Here is a 15,217-nt window from a genome sequence, read left to right on the forward strand (position 1 = left end):
TTGATGTCATGTTGGTGATCAAGTATTTTTCTGCGTCATTGCAAACAATATATACTTCGGTACAAACAACACTATTAATATTTACTCATCCAGTGTCACTCAGCCCTTATTAGATTAATTTGTGTCCTCTGCGGGGTGTGTTTGTTTGCTTCATTTGACTCTCAGTTTTGCTTCACGCACAAAACATCTTGGCCTTCACCTCTCGAGGAGGAACCTCTCATAAACATTGGCCGCAGTTTCTGCAAATGTTCTCAACATTCTCACTATATTTTGCTGCTTTGTAAAATACAAATGTCATCTGTAACTGAATATCCTCTCTTTAAGGTTGAAGACTACTCTGAATAATTTGATTTTTTAAAGGAACATTCGCTCTAAAAAAGGGCCATAATTAAAAATAATTCAAATAAACCTGGATGATATATATATACATATTTGTTTTAAAACGTCGTGGTAAACATATTATAAAAAGGTCTCAATTATTTAACTTTCCCCCTCCAATTTCCATCTTATCAGCATCATTTCCCCCCCTGATGAGCCCACTGTGACCCGCTGCCGCGGTGCGCGCCGTTGGGTGTCGCTGTGCGCGTAAACTCTCCACCGGCAGGATCGGAGCGAGCGGACCCCGGCACAATGTGAAGTGTCAGCCGTCTCATCAAACGCATATACGGGCTATTCTGGTGGGTGACAGGGAGAACGGGAGCTGGAGCTACGCGCGGAGCTCCTGGTGTGGGACTGACGGAGAGGAGAGCAGACGTGCGCCGTGAGCACCAGACATGAGTCCGAGGTGAGCCTGTTGACACCGCGGAAAGGCGCGCATGACATCCTTTAGCAGCTTTTTAGTGCAGCACATGCGTTTCCTTCAGCTTCGAGTGGGTGTTCAGTTTGAACTGATGCGGCTCTCAGTGACAGACTACAAACATCTGGATCACATGGACGCATCCGATAAAAAAAGGAAAAAAAGCTCCTCTGGCACACATCGGCTCCCAGCGGCTATAAAACTTGCGTTCATCAATCATTGTTTGATATTAAAAGGCATCGACAGACTAAACGTTTTAAGAGCTTTCGAGTTTTAACGTAAAATTTGATAAACTAATAATAATTGATAATCTGAGCATTAAAGCGGGGGGAAGGAGGAGGCTTTTGAGCTTTCATTTTGATAGGTGTCTGACCGCGATTTTGAGAGACAAAACGTGTGAAACACGGCGGATAATGGAAAAAAAGAGTTTAAAAAATGCAAAAAAAAAAAAAAAAAAATGCTGGAAGCGTTGTTATAATCATAAAATAGTTCTTGTTTGCTGTGTTTTTTGCATTTCCCATTGCAAAATTTTCCCGTTCTTCAGGCACAGCAGGTGTACTGGTGTGTGTGTGTGTGTGTGTGTGTGTGTGTGTGTGTGTGTGTGTGTGTGTGTGTGTGTGTGAGGGCTGTTAAAGTGGTTTACGTGACCTCCACTTAGCTAATTGTAGCCCCTAAGTGAAGATGTTAAGGAGAACTACGGTCCCAATTTCTAAAAATCCACCAATAGCATCAACAATTCTGGATTTATTCAACTAATATCTGTATATTTTTCATTTTTTAAGACTCTCTAATTTCAGTCTTTGCGGATTTTCAGCATTAAACCTTCCCCCCCCCCCCAAGTTTCCCCGGACACGACCGCGCACCGCGCCTGTGTACCTACATGTATACAGCGGCTGCATGTCTCTTTAAGACGATGTGTTGAGAATTTCATGTCGAGGTCACTTAAAGTTCCTGCCCTCGATGTTACCTTTTAGTTTTATTATAGACTGACATCACACGGGGCGCTAAAACACTTATGGCGCATAGAGGCTGCATTATCATCCCGGTGCGCGTTATTGGTCTGACTCAAAAATAGCTAAGGAAATTAGTTGGGGAGGAAAATAGAAAAAACGAAAAGAAAAAATAAGAGGAAACTGATGCGGCTCTAAGCACGTATTTTTTTTTTTCATAGGAGGGGATGAGAAAAAGGACGGAGAGGAGGGGCAGAGGGGCAGAGAAAGAGAGGGAGAGGGAGGAAAGTGGGTGGGAGGACGGACCGAAGGAGCGACAAGAAATTCATATCAATTAATAATCATAAAAAAAGCGCTGGCAGACGCGCACGGAAAACTGGCATGGTTTTTTGGAGGCTGGCAGTTCAAAAGTGAAGCGTCAGATATGACTTCTGGAGACTGCCGAGATGATCATTAAGGGAGACTTAGATCGGATGGCAGAAGACATCGGGTATGCAGGTAAGAGCCAGGAGGCTGCGAACTAACGGGGATGGTGACATTTCTGGGTTTATCCGCGAAACACGGCGAGCGTGCGCACGGTCGTGTCCGCATTTCGCTGCATTTTGAACCGTTTCGGGGTGAACCTGGTATCGGCTGGGAGGCTCCGCGCAACCACGTTCCCATTTCATTTAAATCGATTGGAATGACTTTAGGTTGGTTTGTGCGTGCGGGACCCTTCCCTGCATTTGATGCTACCGCGAGCGTTTTAGCTCCAAAAGTGTGTTTTCAAAAGCCGCCTTAATCCGAGCGTGATCACGCTTCGAACCTTTATCACATTGAATCTTTTTTACGCACTTTCCTCCACTCATGCCGGACAGTTTTTAGTCTCCTTTCAGGTTTCAACCTAATCCAGTAAAACAAATATTAGGTTTGAAATATAAACTTGAGCTTTCATCGTGCGCAATGGGGCGCGTACAGGCCTAATAACCCAAACTGGGTAAAAAGAGGATGAGTTCCAGGATTATTTGAGGGGATTTGAGAGTACGGTTTTCAAATTTACGCCAGAGATGCTTCTGTTGACAGCTGTCTGACCCACCTATACACCGACTGGGGTGGAAATGTCTACTTCCTGCCGTATTTTTTTTTTTTTGCTGGGGGGGGGGGGGGGGGGTCTCGATTATGCCTATGTTTTTTTGTTTTTTTTTTTTTCAAACGAAAACGTTCCGTTTACTGTAACAGTGAGTGAAAAGTGAAACAGTTGAGATCCCGTCACCCTCCTCCTCTCCACGACATTTAACGGCAACTTGACGCTGCAAAAAGTGTGAAAAACGCGAGGCGAACGTCTCATGACGACCAGAAATATCCAAATGCTGCGTTTTTAGAAGAGCGTAAAGGTCACCATAGGACCTGCAGAGGAATATCTACTGGAGTTCTGATAGAGGTAAAAAACAAACAAACAAAAACCTGTTTCAGTAAACGTTTTATCTTAAAATCTTTGCTTTAATTGGACTCATTTTGAGCCCAAACTAAGCTGCTGTGTGTCTAAAATGCCTCATTAAGTGCCAGTTATTTTTAAACATGCCCACAAGAAATTGCATGCTGCCCTGATTTATTGATCTGTTAGTGCTTCATGGTTTACTTCTGCTTACTGGGATATAAAAGTGTCCATGTTCAGCCACTGCTTGGATGTCACAAATACTGAAATTAAATTGAAAAAAAGAGAGAAAGGTTATCTGAAGTGACGGCAAAATACCTTTTCATGCATGTCAACTGACGCCGCTGCAGCATTTCCTTGCTGAACGTGAACATTGGTGAACGGTCTGACCTCCGGGTCGTTAAAGAGAAATGGTACAAATGCTCTGTGCTTCACTTTGGTAGGAAAATATGCTTCAAAAGCAACGCCAGTGCGAAGAAGGCAGCAAACATGACCATTAGCGTGTTGTTGATCATAAAAAAGGCCTTTCAAAAGAAGGACTGGTCTGACTGTTTCCCTGCTGACTGTGCAGCCTGCAAAAGTGACTTCACGTGAAACAGCAAATCAAACCGTAACGCGGTCTTTGGTTGTGTTTGCATTAGCGCAGCAGGCTCCTCTTAATGCCTGTGCGGCCGCGCGCTGATCTGCTGTCCAGATTTACTCTTTTGATCACATTTCCTCTCTTTTTATAGTCCAAGTTAAATTCTCAATTCCTCTAGTCGCAGCGACAGACTCGCCTACGTGGGAAACTCAAAGGGCGAAACACACTCGCTGTTTTTTTTTTGGTTTTGTTGTTTTTTCTATGTAAGCGTGCGCACTTTGTTGCAGGTGCACAGAGGCTGAACCCTGCGAGAGCATTTTGTTTTTTCCCCCCTGCTATATTTAATTTTATTCCTTTGCGTCTAAGAGCCTAAATCAGGGTTTAATGCTACACCAATAATTGCAATTTGCAATCACGTGTGGACAAAATCCAGAGAAGGTGTGTGCGTGCGTGTGTGTGCACGCTTTCAGACACACAGAGAATCAGCAGGCCGGGTGCAGCCTCATGGAATGGAGCGTCTGCAAGAGTCGAACAACGTGTAGAAACCGCTTGGCTCACGGCGCACTAATATCCAAACATGTTTGATCTGACCGATGTTGAGATTTATCGTAAAATGTGAGCGTTCGGTAATCAAAGCCAGAGAGAAGCCAGAAGTGGAAAGACTTTAAATGACAACTGGGGACGTGATGGAGCGTAAACGCCACTGAGTCTGACATGGACACCTCTTTTCATCCAGGCTTTAGTGCTGCCTGCAGGGCTGCAACGTCACTGCTCTCTTCTTCTTTTTTATTTTTTTTCTTAAATTTAGAATTCCCCACATTTCCTTCAAAATATTTCTCAAGGTATTTTCTTTTTAAAAATTAGACTCGCGCTTCCCTTTTTCTCGCGCCCCGTCCTCGGGCCCGATGAAATAAACAAGAAGTGAACGGAATGGTGTCAGGAAGAGCATGATCAGATGGATGACAAGATATTTATTTAGTTGCTTGTTTCCCATCACTATGAGTAAGCCCTTAGGGACGTTTTGAGACATTTAATCTTGCAAGTAAACTATCCCCAGATGCCACTGGTTGAACAATACGTGGCGCTTCAGGCATGCAGCCGACATAGTTTATATTAGACTTGATGAAACAATTAGTGTTAATATTGCAGCGTGGGTGAGGTTCGGAATGGGTTTGGATCCCCGGAAGGCATTTCAACCCAACGCACCAAACCGCGTAGGCCTGATTCTCAGTCTCTTCCCAGTGTTCCTTATATGACCGGGCAGGAAAACGGGGGGGGGGGACTGAAAGAGCGACCTCTTTTAGGATGTGTTCTCCTCCCACAGGTTTATACCTGCGGTTCATCACGCTCGTGATACATTCGTCCAGCGGCTTGTTTAAACGTCTGCACAACAGGGCGCCTTCGAGCGTACTTTATCAGGAAGACAGTACTTAGAAATCGCCCGTCACCTCTTCTCTAAATTCAGGCCTCCTCAGCTCGGGCTGGAGGAAGTGAATGAGCCCAGCTTCTGATAATGAGAAAACCACTGTGACCCCTCGCCTTTAGCAAAAGTTCACTTATTGAGTAACCAGCTGCACTTCCCATGTGTCAGATTGATCAAGATGTGCTATTTGTGTTTGTTCTAATAAAAGGAAACTAGCACATCAGAGTGAAATCAGGGCAAATTTAATCAGCTGTTTAATTTAGCCTTTTTCCCCTCATTAAAGATTCGTTTATTTGATTTTTAAAACAAACGTATATCATTTAAAGCTGTTTTTGTGTGTCATTTTCGAATTTCTTGGATTTGTGCGCTGAAAAGCTGGCTGCCACACGCCGTTTGACAGATGTCTGTTGTTGTAGGTGGCAGATTGAAGACGATGCTGGGTGCCATGGAAGTTCCAAGTCACGCTAGGGATCTCCTCCTGCAGCTCAACAGCCAGAGGACCAAGGGTTTCCTGTGTGACGTTATCATTGTGGTCCAGAACGCCCTCTTCAGAGCTCATAAGAACATTCTGGCTGCCAGCAGCCTCTACTTGAAATCTCTGGTGGTCCACGACAATCTCATCAACCTCGACCATGAAATGGTCAGTCCGGGGATCTTCCGGGTCATTTTGGACTACATCTACACAGGCCGCCTGAGCGACGGAGACCCCACCTCTCCCACTGAGCCCAATCTCGGAGCCGTCTTGGCGGCGGCCAGCTACCTTCAGCTACTTGATTTAGTGGCTTTGTGCAAAAAGAAGTTGAAAAGAAATTGCAAATACCCTCCACGCCAAAGTCCCGCTTTTCTGCCATACCCAAAGTTGGGACCCACCAGTATGGGTTTAGCAGCCGGCAGATACAGGGTCTCTACTCCCGTCATCCAGCCTTGCCCTCCAGGTGGAATTCTGAACAGCCACACAAACCGAGCACCACCGCTCGAGGAGCTGGTTCCCCATCGACTGGCCCTCCACGCAGGGGAGCTGTACGCTCCCACATCCACCCAGGGCTCTCAGGTGTTTCCGTCCCTGCAGCCAGCTCTGGCCGCCCAGCTGGGGCGGCCCACCCTCTCTGAGAGAAACCGCTCCCCCAACTATGGCCTTGATCTCTCGAAGAAGAGCCCCAACTCTCAGACGCAGCACAGCTCCTCTCTCTCCCATCTGGCAAACGCCCACAATGATGAGGAGCGTGACGGTACCCTGAGTGACCGTACCAGTCCACTGCAGGGGACAAATGGGAGGGTCTTTCATTCAGAGAAAATGGAGTCCAGCGACCAGGCGAGTGCTCTCACCCCTCCCCCTTTTCCACATCTCAATCAGCCTCTTGGCCCACACCTGCCCCATCTGCACCGCTCAGGCTCCCAGGGTACAGATCGTTACCCGTGCCCCGCGAGCCCCGACACGCCCACAGAGGGTGGCAACGTGGGCAAAGAGATTTACCGCTGGGTGAAGCACGAGCCGCTCTCCTACCCAGCTGAGGACGACGATGAGGACGAGGAGGAAGAAGGAGGTGAAAATGGCGACCAACATAATAACCACCACAAGCCCGGGGAGGAGAGCGAAGGTGTGGACGACAAAAGCGGGTCCGGGACAGAGGAGACAGGCAGCAGCGAAGGGCGCCCTTCCCCTCCTGGATCGATGGGGAGGTTCCACATGCCCTATGAGCCCGAGAGCTTCGGAGACAATCTGTATGTCTGCATTCCCTGTGACAAAGGCTTCCCCAGTTCAGAGCAGCTCAATGCACACGTGGAGACGCACACGGAAGAGGAGCTGTACAGCAACTCGGGTGGGGAGATCGGAAACGGCAACAACAACGGCGGCAAAAACACCAGCAGCAACACGAACGGTTACGGGGGCCTGAACAGCAGCAGCAGCTTGAACAGCCTGTCCCACCTGGAGACCAAGTCCAGGGAGGAGCTGAATTCCGGCGGCATCGGGGAGATGATCCGACCCTACCGCTGTTCTTCCTGCGACAAATCCTACAAAGATCCGGCCACTCTGCGTCAGCACGAAAAGACCCACTGGCTGACCCGGCCGTACCCCTGCAGCATCTGCGGCAAGAAGTTCACGCAGCGCGGCACCATGACGCGCCACATGCGCAGCCACCTCGGCCTCAAACCCTTCGCCTGCGACTCCTGCGGCATGCGCTTCACCCGGCAGTACCGCCTCACCGAGCACATGCGCATCCACTCGGGAGAGAAGCCGTATGAGTGTCAGGTGTGCGGAGGAAAGTTCGCCCAGCAACGCAACCTCATCAGCCACATGAAGATGCACAGCAGCGGAGGGAGCGGAGGGGGCCTGACCTCGGACGGCAAGCTGAAGCTGGACTTTGCCGAGGGCATCTACCCCCTGAGTAAATACACAGCGGAGCACCTGGGCCTGAAGCAGGAGAAGGCCAACGAGCTCCTCATCCAAGCCCAGCAGCAACTGGTGGCGGACGCGAAAGCCATAGAAAGCCTCTATCCACTTTCCAAACTGGCCTCTGAACACCTGGGCCTCACCCACGACAAGATGGAGATCATGGGGCACCCCCTGCCCCCACCGCCACAGGCTCTGGCTGAAGGCCACACCATCGACCGCTACTCCCCCAGCTAAGGCCTCCTATCCGGCATGAACAGCAGTCATCAATACACACACAGCTTGCAGTATTTAAAAGGGGCTCACCTCAAACCAGTATCTCCTCTGCACCTCGGACTCAGACCAAAAATGGGATTTGGTCTGTTGACGCACACCAAAGTGTGCAGACTGTAAGTGCCTTTTTCTATGCATTCAGTGTATCTTAAAGTTCTCCTTCATAAAGGAGCTCTGTGTTATTCTGTGACCAAGGGACACTCGCTCGAAGAACTATAGTATTTATGGACCGGGTATGCAAAAAAAGTACAGTCGTTGAGCCAAAGTGACAAATTGAAAACCAAATCAAATTTGTTTTATTTATTTTTGTGTTATGGTGAAACCCAAAGAGCAACTGTTGCAAGGAAACTTTGCAATCTGACCCCAAACCTGTGCACAGATGTGTACAAAAAAAAGCACACAAGGACAAGATTCTGGGTTTTAGTCCAGACCCAAGAGGGACATTCAGCAGATGTATTAGCCAAGTCTTCTGGAGTGAAAGTAAGGGGAGGAGTTTTTAAAAAAAAAAAAAAAAACATTGTTGTTTTATTTCTGCTTTTGGGGTACTGGATAATTGATGAATCTCGCCCTCCAGCTTCTCCAAATGCTATTAATGCTTCAAAGTTGCAAAGAAATTACTGAATGATATGAAGAATCGCTGCAGAATGTCTGGTGAAGTCTCTTTTTGTGTTTCAGAGTAGACCCCTCCCCCGCCAATTTGTGTGAAGGCTTATATGATGTGACAGTAATTGTAGCTTAATCTAGCTAACCACTCTTGAGCTAAAACTTCCTCCCCTGTTATTGCGACGCAGCGAACGCAGCCCTGTGATCTCACAACTGGGACCCGATTGTAAATATCCAACCGATGACACACTAATTTCTGTCCGCGATGAGCGTAGCTTCATCTCGCAAGTGGCAAAAAGCTTTTGGGTGTTGCCGCTAACGTTGTGTAATATTTACAATGGTGGATTTGGCTGAGCAGAGGAGCTCAGGTCAGAAGCAACGACACAGAAATCTGTCATTTAGTGTGAAGAGGGAATTCTGCACGTAGCTGCGCTGTGATTAATTCTGCTGCGTTGTGTCTCCGCGTCTGACCCCCCTCGTCTGACCTCTGCGCGTTAGCCGTCTGCGCTCCACGTTAGCGCTATCAAGCCAAAGCGAGCCCCATGTTCAGCACTCACGCCCCCACGCAGTGAGCTGCTAATCTGTCAGAGATATGAACATAAGAAGGGGTTTGCGGCTCTTCCCTGGAAGCCAGAGGGCGAGCTGCACGCTCCCAGCTGCTGCGCCTCGCTAATCCCCTTTCAGATCTCACTTTCTCTAAGACAAGTTAGACCACTCGCAGGCACAATGTCCCATCTCACGCGTGCCAGCACTCCCTTAGCAGCCCGCCAATTAAAATTCTATTTGATTTTATTGTGAGAAAATTCAGAAAAGAGAGCAACTGAAATCCCAGACTTCCTCGGGGGGAAAAAAAGAGACAGATTTCTGTGTTGGCTGACCAGCAGCTTAAAAACAAAAGAGCACTTAAAGGTTGTGGGTAAACGGCACATTTTTTTGCATTTCAGTGTTTGTTCAGAAAAAGCTGACCTTTCTTTTTTTTTTTTTTTTTTCCCTTTAACCACTTTTACTGGTCTTTAATGCTCTGACCACTATAGTGCCAACGCCAACCTCAGTGGGTGAATGTGAAGACTGAAGCCATAAATACACTGTGATAGTCAACGACTTAAAAATACGACAAATATGTGCCTGACTTTTGGGATCTTCCTTTTAAAAGCGTAACTCAAGGGCTTCCTTTCTGTAGCATACAGTCATATCAACCGCGTCACTTTTCTTTACTTAATCGAAAAACTTTTCAACGGCGCACGTGAAACAGGTGCTTACCTCAGGACTGAACCCAGCGTGGGGATGCTAAGCTTTACTAAAACTTTGAATAACAATGCCAACACACACACACATACATGCACTCACCTACACACACTTTTTTTTATTGCCAGGACAAGTTTGTCTTGTTAAACCTGTGGTTTTTCTGTGTTTATATATCTCTTGTTACAGTTGTATGATGGAGAAATAACGTGATATTAATTGCTTCCCTTTCTTTCTTTCTTTTTTATTTTTTACTACGCGGTATATGTTATCTATTGTGATGTCCTCCAAGAGGCTTGTGATGCTCTCACCAATGTCGTTACTATAACCCAAGGCAAAGCCGTTTTGGTAGCATCTTATCTGGCTGTTCACCTGTGCACTCCTCAACCACCGGCTTCGGCAAACATGGCGTCGGCGCTCGGTTTCAGCCGCTAGAAGGTTGTTTTCTCCTTAGGTGAATTTAAAACAGTGGGGGTTGGGTGAGGCAGAAGTTTCGAGTCGCTTCAAGTTTTCGGCACCGTTGCTAAGCTTCGAGGAGAGATTATGGGCTGCAAGCAGATGCGCGTACGTGTTTAAAGAGCAAGAACGGACGGATGTCGGCCGTGGGAATTTCGGAGCCCTTCGCTCCCTCCGACGAGCTCAAATAAAAATCTCCTCTTCCCTGCCCCATCATTAAAACAACACGCGCATGTTTTCACAAGTGTTTTCACTGTCACTCTGAATCTGAGCAGGAGGGAAGAGCAAAGATAGCGGCAGAAGCGTTCTGTGCGTGCACGGTTTAAAAACGGCTTCCAGCTTGAGAGTGTCAGACAGAGTGGAGGTCAGCGGGATGTTTTAACCGCTCCTGGAGCCGCTGGAGCGTCCCAGTGCCGCTTCATTGTAAGGTGGGCTGTCATGGCACGTCTTGGGAATAGGGTCGGTGCGAAGGAGAGGAGCCGGGGCGCAGGAAGTGAACTTTTGGCTGGGGGTGTTGTTTCGAGCAGGATGTGCCGTGTGTTTCTGCTCAGGGGGAGATAGAGAGATGGCGAACGGGGAGGGCGAGGAGCAGGGAGAACGCAGCGGGGTGGACCCGAGCCATTGTCTCTGCAAGAAAGCATGTCCGTACTTCTGAAACCCTCCATTCAGAAAACACACACGCTGTATCTTCTCTTTTCCTTCCCCCTTGGGCTCTTTGTGAATTAAAAAAAAAAAGAAAAAAGCTCAGTGTGGTGGCGAAGGGACGTTTTACCTGAAATTAAATCTTTTTTTTTCTTCAACTGAACTTTAAAAAAAAAAAAAAAAATTACAGGGAGAAAAAAAATGGCGTTCAATTAGCACAATTGGTGATGATGTCAGCATTTTTAACCCCCCCCTAAAAAAAAATCCAAAAATTAAAATAGTGCAGACGAAAAAAATGTATAAGTGAGCACTTTATCTTTTTTAGTCCTTTTCATCCCTTTCGAATGTTATTACAGTAAAGGCCATAAATTTTATAACACTAACAAAACAGAGGTAGAAAAAATGATCTTGATGATTTCCAAAGAGTTGAAGCATTTAAAAAAGAAATAAATAAAAACCAGGGGTACACCTTTAAGCTTTCCACCAGCAGCTGCAGGGGATCACCTTTGACCCCCTGACAGCCTGAAGGTTCCTGATCTACACTCATTCCGATGGTTGACATTTATTGTGTTTTGCGATGTGCGCCAGGATGACTGAAGCACTTAGCAGACGCTCGAAAACAGAAAAACCCGCCGCCGTCTTTGCGTTTTTCTGCAGGTCGCTTCGTCGCTCTCTGCTCCCGACTCTGCATCTGCCTCGCTGCGAAAGCCATTATCCACGTGGTTTATCCGGAAAGCACAAGGCTGACACGCCACAACTGTCCAGTGTACATATTTTGTTTTTTACGAGAGCTCGTGAAATGTAAGCTAGCCTCAAATAATCTCCACCAGCGAACCGTTCAGACGTGCCTCTCCAGTCGCTCTACAAATGTGCCTTTTCTGCACCCAGGGCTGATGACTTAGCAATAATTGAATTAGTAATCCAGAATTCTGTCCCTCCTCAGTGCCTTTCTCTCAGTGCAGCGCCAGAGATTTACAGTTTTAGAGTTTTTATGACAAGCAGCTGCTCCCCCCCCGAATTGCACTTTTCTGGAAAAATCATTGTATTGTGTTTTTATTACGTTTATGATCCTCTAGAAATCAAAGGATCCGTCCTCCCCACTCCTGCGCTGTTTCCCAACTCACCTCTCTCCCTGTCCCTTCTCACACTCGATGCAAACCGCTGACCCGCCGCCCCTGCGGCCTCCCCCCTCCCTCGCCCCCCTCCACCCCCGCGATCCACTTACTTCCAGCTGCTTTTCATGCTGCAGAAGACAGTTGTCTAAATGTTTACGCGGTTCGCTACTTTCTTTTTCTTCCATCTCTGATCGATTTCCAAAACTGAACCCCGTGGCACACCTTAAAACATGGACGGCGGGGGGGCCCGCGGCGTCCCGACATTCCGCCCTCACAAAGGGGAGATGAAACGCGGCATATCAGAGTGGAGGAAATGCAGAATAATGTCAGGGGAAATGTTGAAGCGGGGAAAATATGCTCAGAGAGATGCCAGCAAAGTAAACATGTATGAAATTGCACAACTGAGCCGAGCCTGGGCCGCGCCGGCCAAGTCATGCACTGAGGTGGAAAGAACAAGAAAGAGAAACTAGCTGAGAGGAGAAGAAGCAGAACCGGGGGGAGAAACGCCGCGAGTGTCACAGCCCAGCCGACGGCTTCGACGTGCCTTTTATTCCTCGCCGCGTTGTGTCTCATTTCCACCTTTTAGGAAATGTTTCCCCCTCTTTGTGGTTGAATTGCGGCAGGTTTTATTTCCCCATGTAAATACGTGTGTCAGCGTGCCCGTAAGAGGCATCATCCCTTTTCCAGGCCCAACAATTATCGCCCAATCAGCAGCTGCTCTACAGGAGGCCCTTTGTAGTTAGACGGGGAAGGGGTTTCTGGCTGCTCGTGTCGTCTCCGTCTGCTTGGATCCGTCTCTCCGTCTCTGCTCCGAAGGCATATAAAGCAGACTAAACGTTTGTGAGTCGAAGCCTTTTAGCTGCAATTTGCAAATATCGGCTGCAGGGGTGTGAACTCAAAGACAAGCAGGAGGAAAACAAGCAGGAATTTGGAAGAGTGAAAGTCTCTGATGCACACACCCTCGCGTAGACACCCACCCACCCACACACACACACATGTACACGCACGCACACACAGCTGGATGGCAGATTGCGCCTCCAGATTAGGTCAGATTTAATTAGCCTGCCTCGCTCTGTTTGGAGTGTCACTTCTCGTAGGGAAAGCCATTATTAAAGAAATGAAAAAAAAAAAAGATCCCGCTGACGGCTTCAGCCCAACGCTTTGCTGAAACTCGTGCCAAACTTGCACACACACACAAACACACACACAGGAGGCAGACGCGGTGGTTTGATGAAGACCGTGAGGTTCGGAGGTGGTTCACGTGAGGGGACACGTACAGGGCAGTGCATATTTTCAGTGATTCGATGGTTTGTTTACTTATTTTTACGCCACTGAGCATGAAGCAGCGTTCAAGAAACACCAGCAACGTCCAGTATTCTGTGGTTGATATCACAATACTGAAAGCAATACATGAAACCAAACAGTATTTTTTTCTCTCTCTATCTGCATTTCCTGTCAATATTGATCTTTCTTTTGCTTTAGTGAAATGAATGTATTTATTGCATGTCAAAAATGTTTTATAGTTCATTTTTATGTAAATTTTAAACCATTTCTTTTTTTTAAAATTTCATTTAATTATGGTGTCCTGATTAAATCATGTTGATAAGGCTTTTATTTTTAAAAGCCAATGTGAATTGTGTCAATTTCCCCCCTCTGTTTGTTGCTATACTCAAAATCTACTTGGCAATAAAATAAATTGCATAACAAAATCTCTGTTTTTTTTTTCTGATCTATCGTGCCCAGCACTTTGCCACAGAGCCACAAAACACAGATTATAAAATGTAATATATGTTGTTCAAGAAAACAAAAATGATCACCAAAATGATTCATTTTCACCCTAAAGCCTCCAACTATTTACATTTTTGAGACATTTATTGCGCCTGATGCGAGACTAGCGTTCAATGAAAAGAAAGAGTGACACAAAATACCACGATCAAGACCATTTAGCAAGACCACAAAAAAGCACAACTTTGCTATGATCCATTTGCCTTTAAGTCCGCACTCGCCCATATGGAGACAAGTGAGTGCCTCATTTAAGACAGAGAATTTCAAATGAATCTCATACATCACACACAGTCCGCATGCAACAATGAACAGATCCATTACTCTGTCAACAGGAGGAAAACCAGCAACACACACACACACACACACAGACACACACACACACAGATGCAGAGTCCTAAAGTTTCCTTATTATCACCAGGATGCTGGAAGCCGCCTTCCAGATGTTTAATATGAAATCCCTCCTGACATTGAACAAATTAGCATTTCTCCTCTCAGGTGCTGTAAATCGTCAACATTCAGGAGCTCGCCATATTCGCCCGCTGTAATGAAGGACGCGGAACAACTTCTGCCATTTGAACAGGGGGTGAAACACGTTATTCATGGTTTCACGCTCTCCTCCAAAGCTCCAGTTTATTCAGCCCATAAGTGTGTTGGCGTCTCGCTCATGTTGCAGTGATAAACGTGACTTAGTAATGTTTAGTATATCACTCAATCAGGCTATAATGTCAGCTTATTTATTCATTTATTTAATGTGGAAACATAGAAAAGGTCAGACTAGATGATGGATTGCACGTCGTTAATGAATTAGGAGCGATAAGAGATGATTAGAAGTCAGCACAAAGCACAAATGCGCTTTTTTTTAAAAGGTGGAAAAACTGTTCTTCCCCCCAAAAAAAGTGACGCGAGCTGCTGATGCGAGGAGAAAGTAGACATTTGGAAAATGCTGAACAATATTAATGTGAATCTAATCGTTGGCAACCCAGACATCACACACCTGACTGCTGAAGCTGACCTACAGCAGGACCCTGAACGCATCACGTAATAAATAGCCAAGGAGTGACTGGTGTCACTCTGCTGGTGTCCAGATTCAGCCCAGTGACGTGTGGGGACAGTGACAGCTCACCCCACCAACTGTCGGCCCCCCTCCCCCTGACCTCAGCGCAAACATTCTGTTTAACATTCCGGAGCTTTCCCCCAGAATTGAAAAATATCTTGGTAAAATGTTAAAATGTGGATAACGCTTGTCCAGCGTGGAAGACATCTCGAGAGGACATGAGAAGGATGAGAGCTGACCCATTTAAACTCTGTCGGATGGAGACACACACGCCCCTCCAGTTCCTATCCTGTCAACGCTAACAAAAGACCCCGGGAGGTGCGTTAATCTCTGTTTATGTTCGTACTGAAGCAGCAGGTGTTTTTGTATTTTTGCTGTAATTATGTTTTAATACAGTGTGTGAAAGTAAAGCAAGAGGTCACGAACGAATCATCGCCTCCACGTCCACACATTCTCTCTCACGCCACGCTTTACAGGCTTCTCCTCATCTTC

At 46.7% G+C, this 15,217-nt stretch overlaps 1 protein-coding gene across 3 annotated transcripts; it reads left to right on the plus strand.

Moving 5' to 3' along the window:
- The first annotated feature begins 632 nt into the window (after nt 1-632).
- Nucleotides 633-13,595, plus strand: hic1 (hypermethylated in cancer 1). 3 transcript variants are annotated; one of them, XM_029843449.1, is made up of 2 exons: nt 633-784; nt 5,580-13,595. In XM_029843449.1, exon 2 carries the CDS (start codon nt 5,597-5,599, stop codon nt 7,790-7,792), a length of 2,196 nt encoding a protein of 731 aa, XP_029699309.1. In that variant the 5' UTR covers nt 633-784; nt 5,580-5,596; the 3' UTR covers nt 7,793-13,595. The 3 variants fall into 3 exon arrangements, with proteins under 3 accessions (XP_029699309.1, XP_011606824.1, XP_011606826.1); XM_011608522.2 differs by lacking the exon at nt 633-784 and adding an exon at nt 2,037-2,244; XM_011608524.2 differs by lacking the exon at nt 633-784 and adding an exon at nt 2,956-3,166.
- The last annotated feature ends 1,622 nt before the right edge of the window (nt 13,596-15,217 follow it).

This window comes from Takifugu rubripes, chromosome 11 (genome assembly GCF_901000725.2).
Source record: "Takifugu rubripes chromosome 11, fTakRub1.2, whole genome shotgun sequence".
Lineage (NCBI taxonomy): Eukaryota > Metazoa > Chordata > Actinopteri > Tetraodontiformes > Tetraodontidae > Takifugu > Takifugu rubripes.

Excerpts from the sequence above, each read along its gene's own strand:
- hic1 (XM_011608522.2), top strand. The coding sequence starts at position 2,193 with ATGATCATTAAGGGAGACTTAGATCGGATGGCAGAAGACATCGGGTAT. Across the intron at positions 2,245-5,579 it reads AGAAGACATCGGGTATGCAG|GTGGCAGATTGAAGACGATG; the intron begins GTAAGAGCCAGG and ends CTGTTGTTGTAG.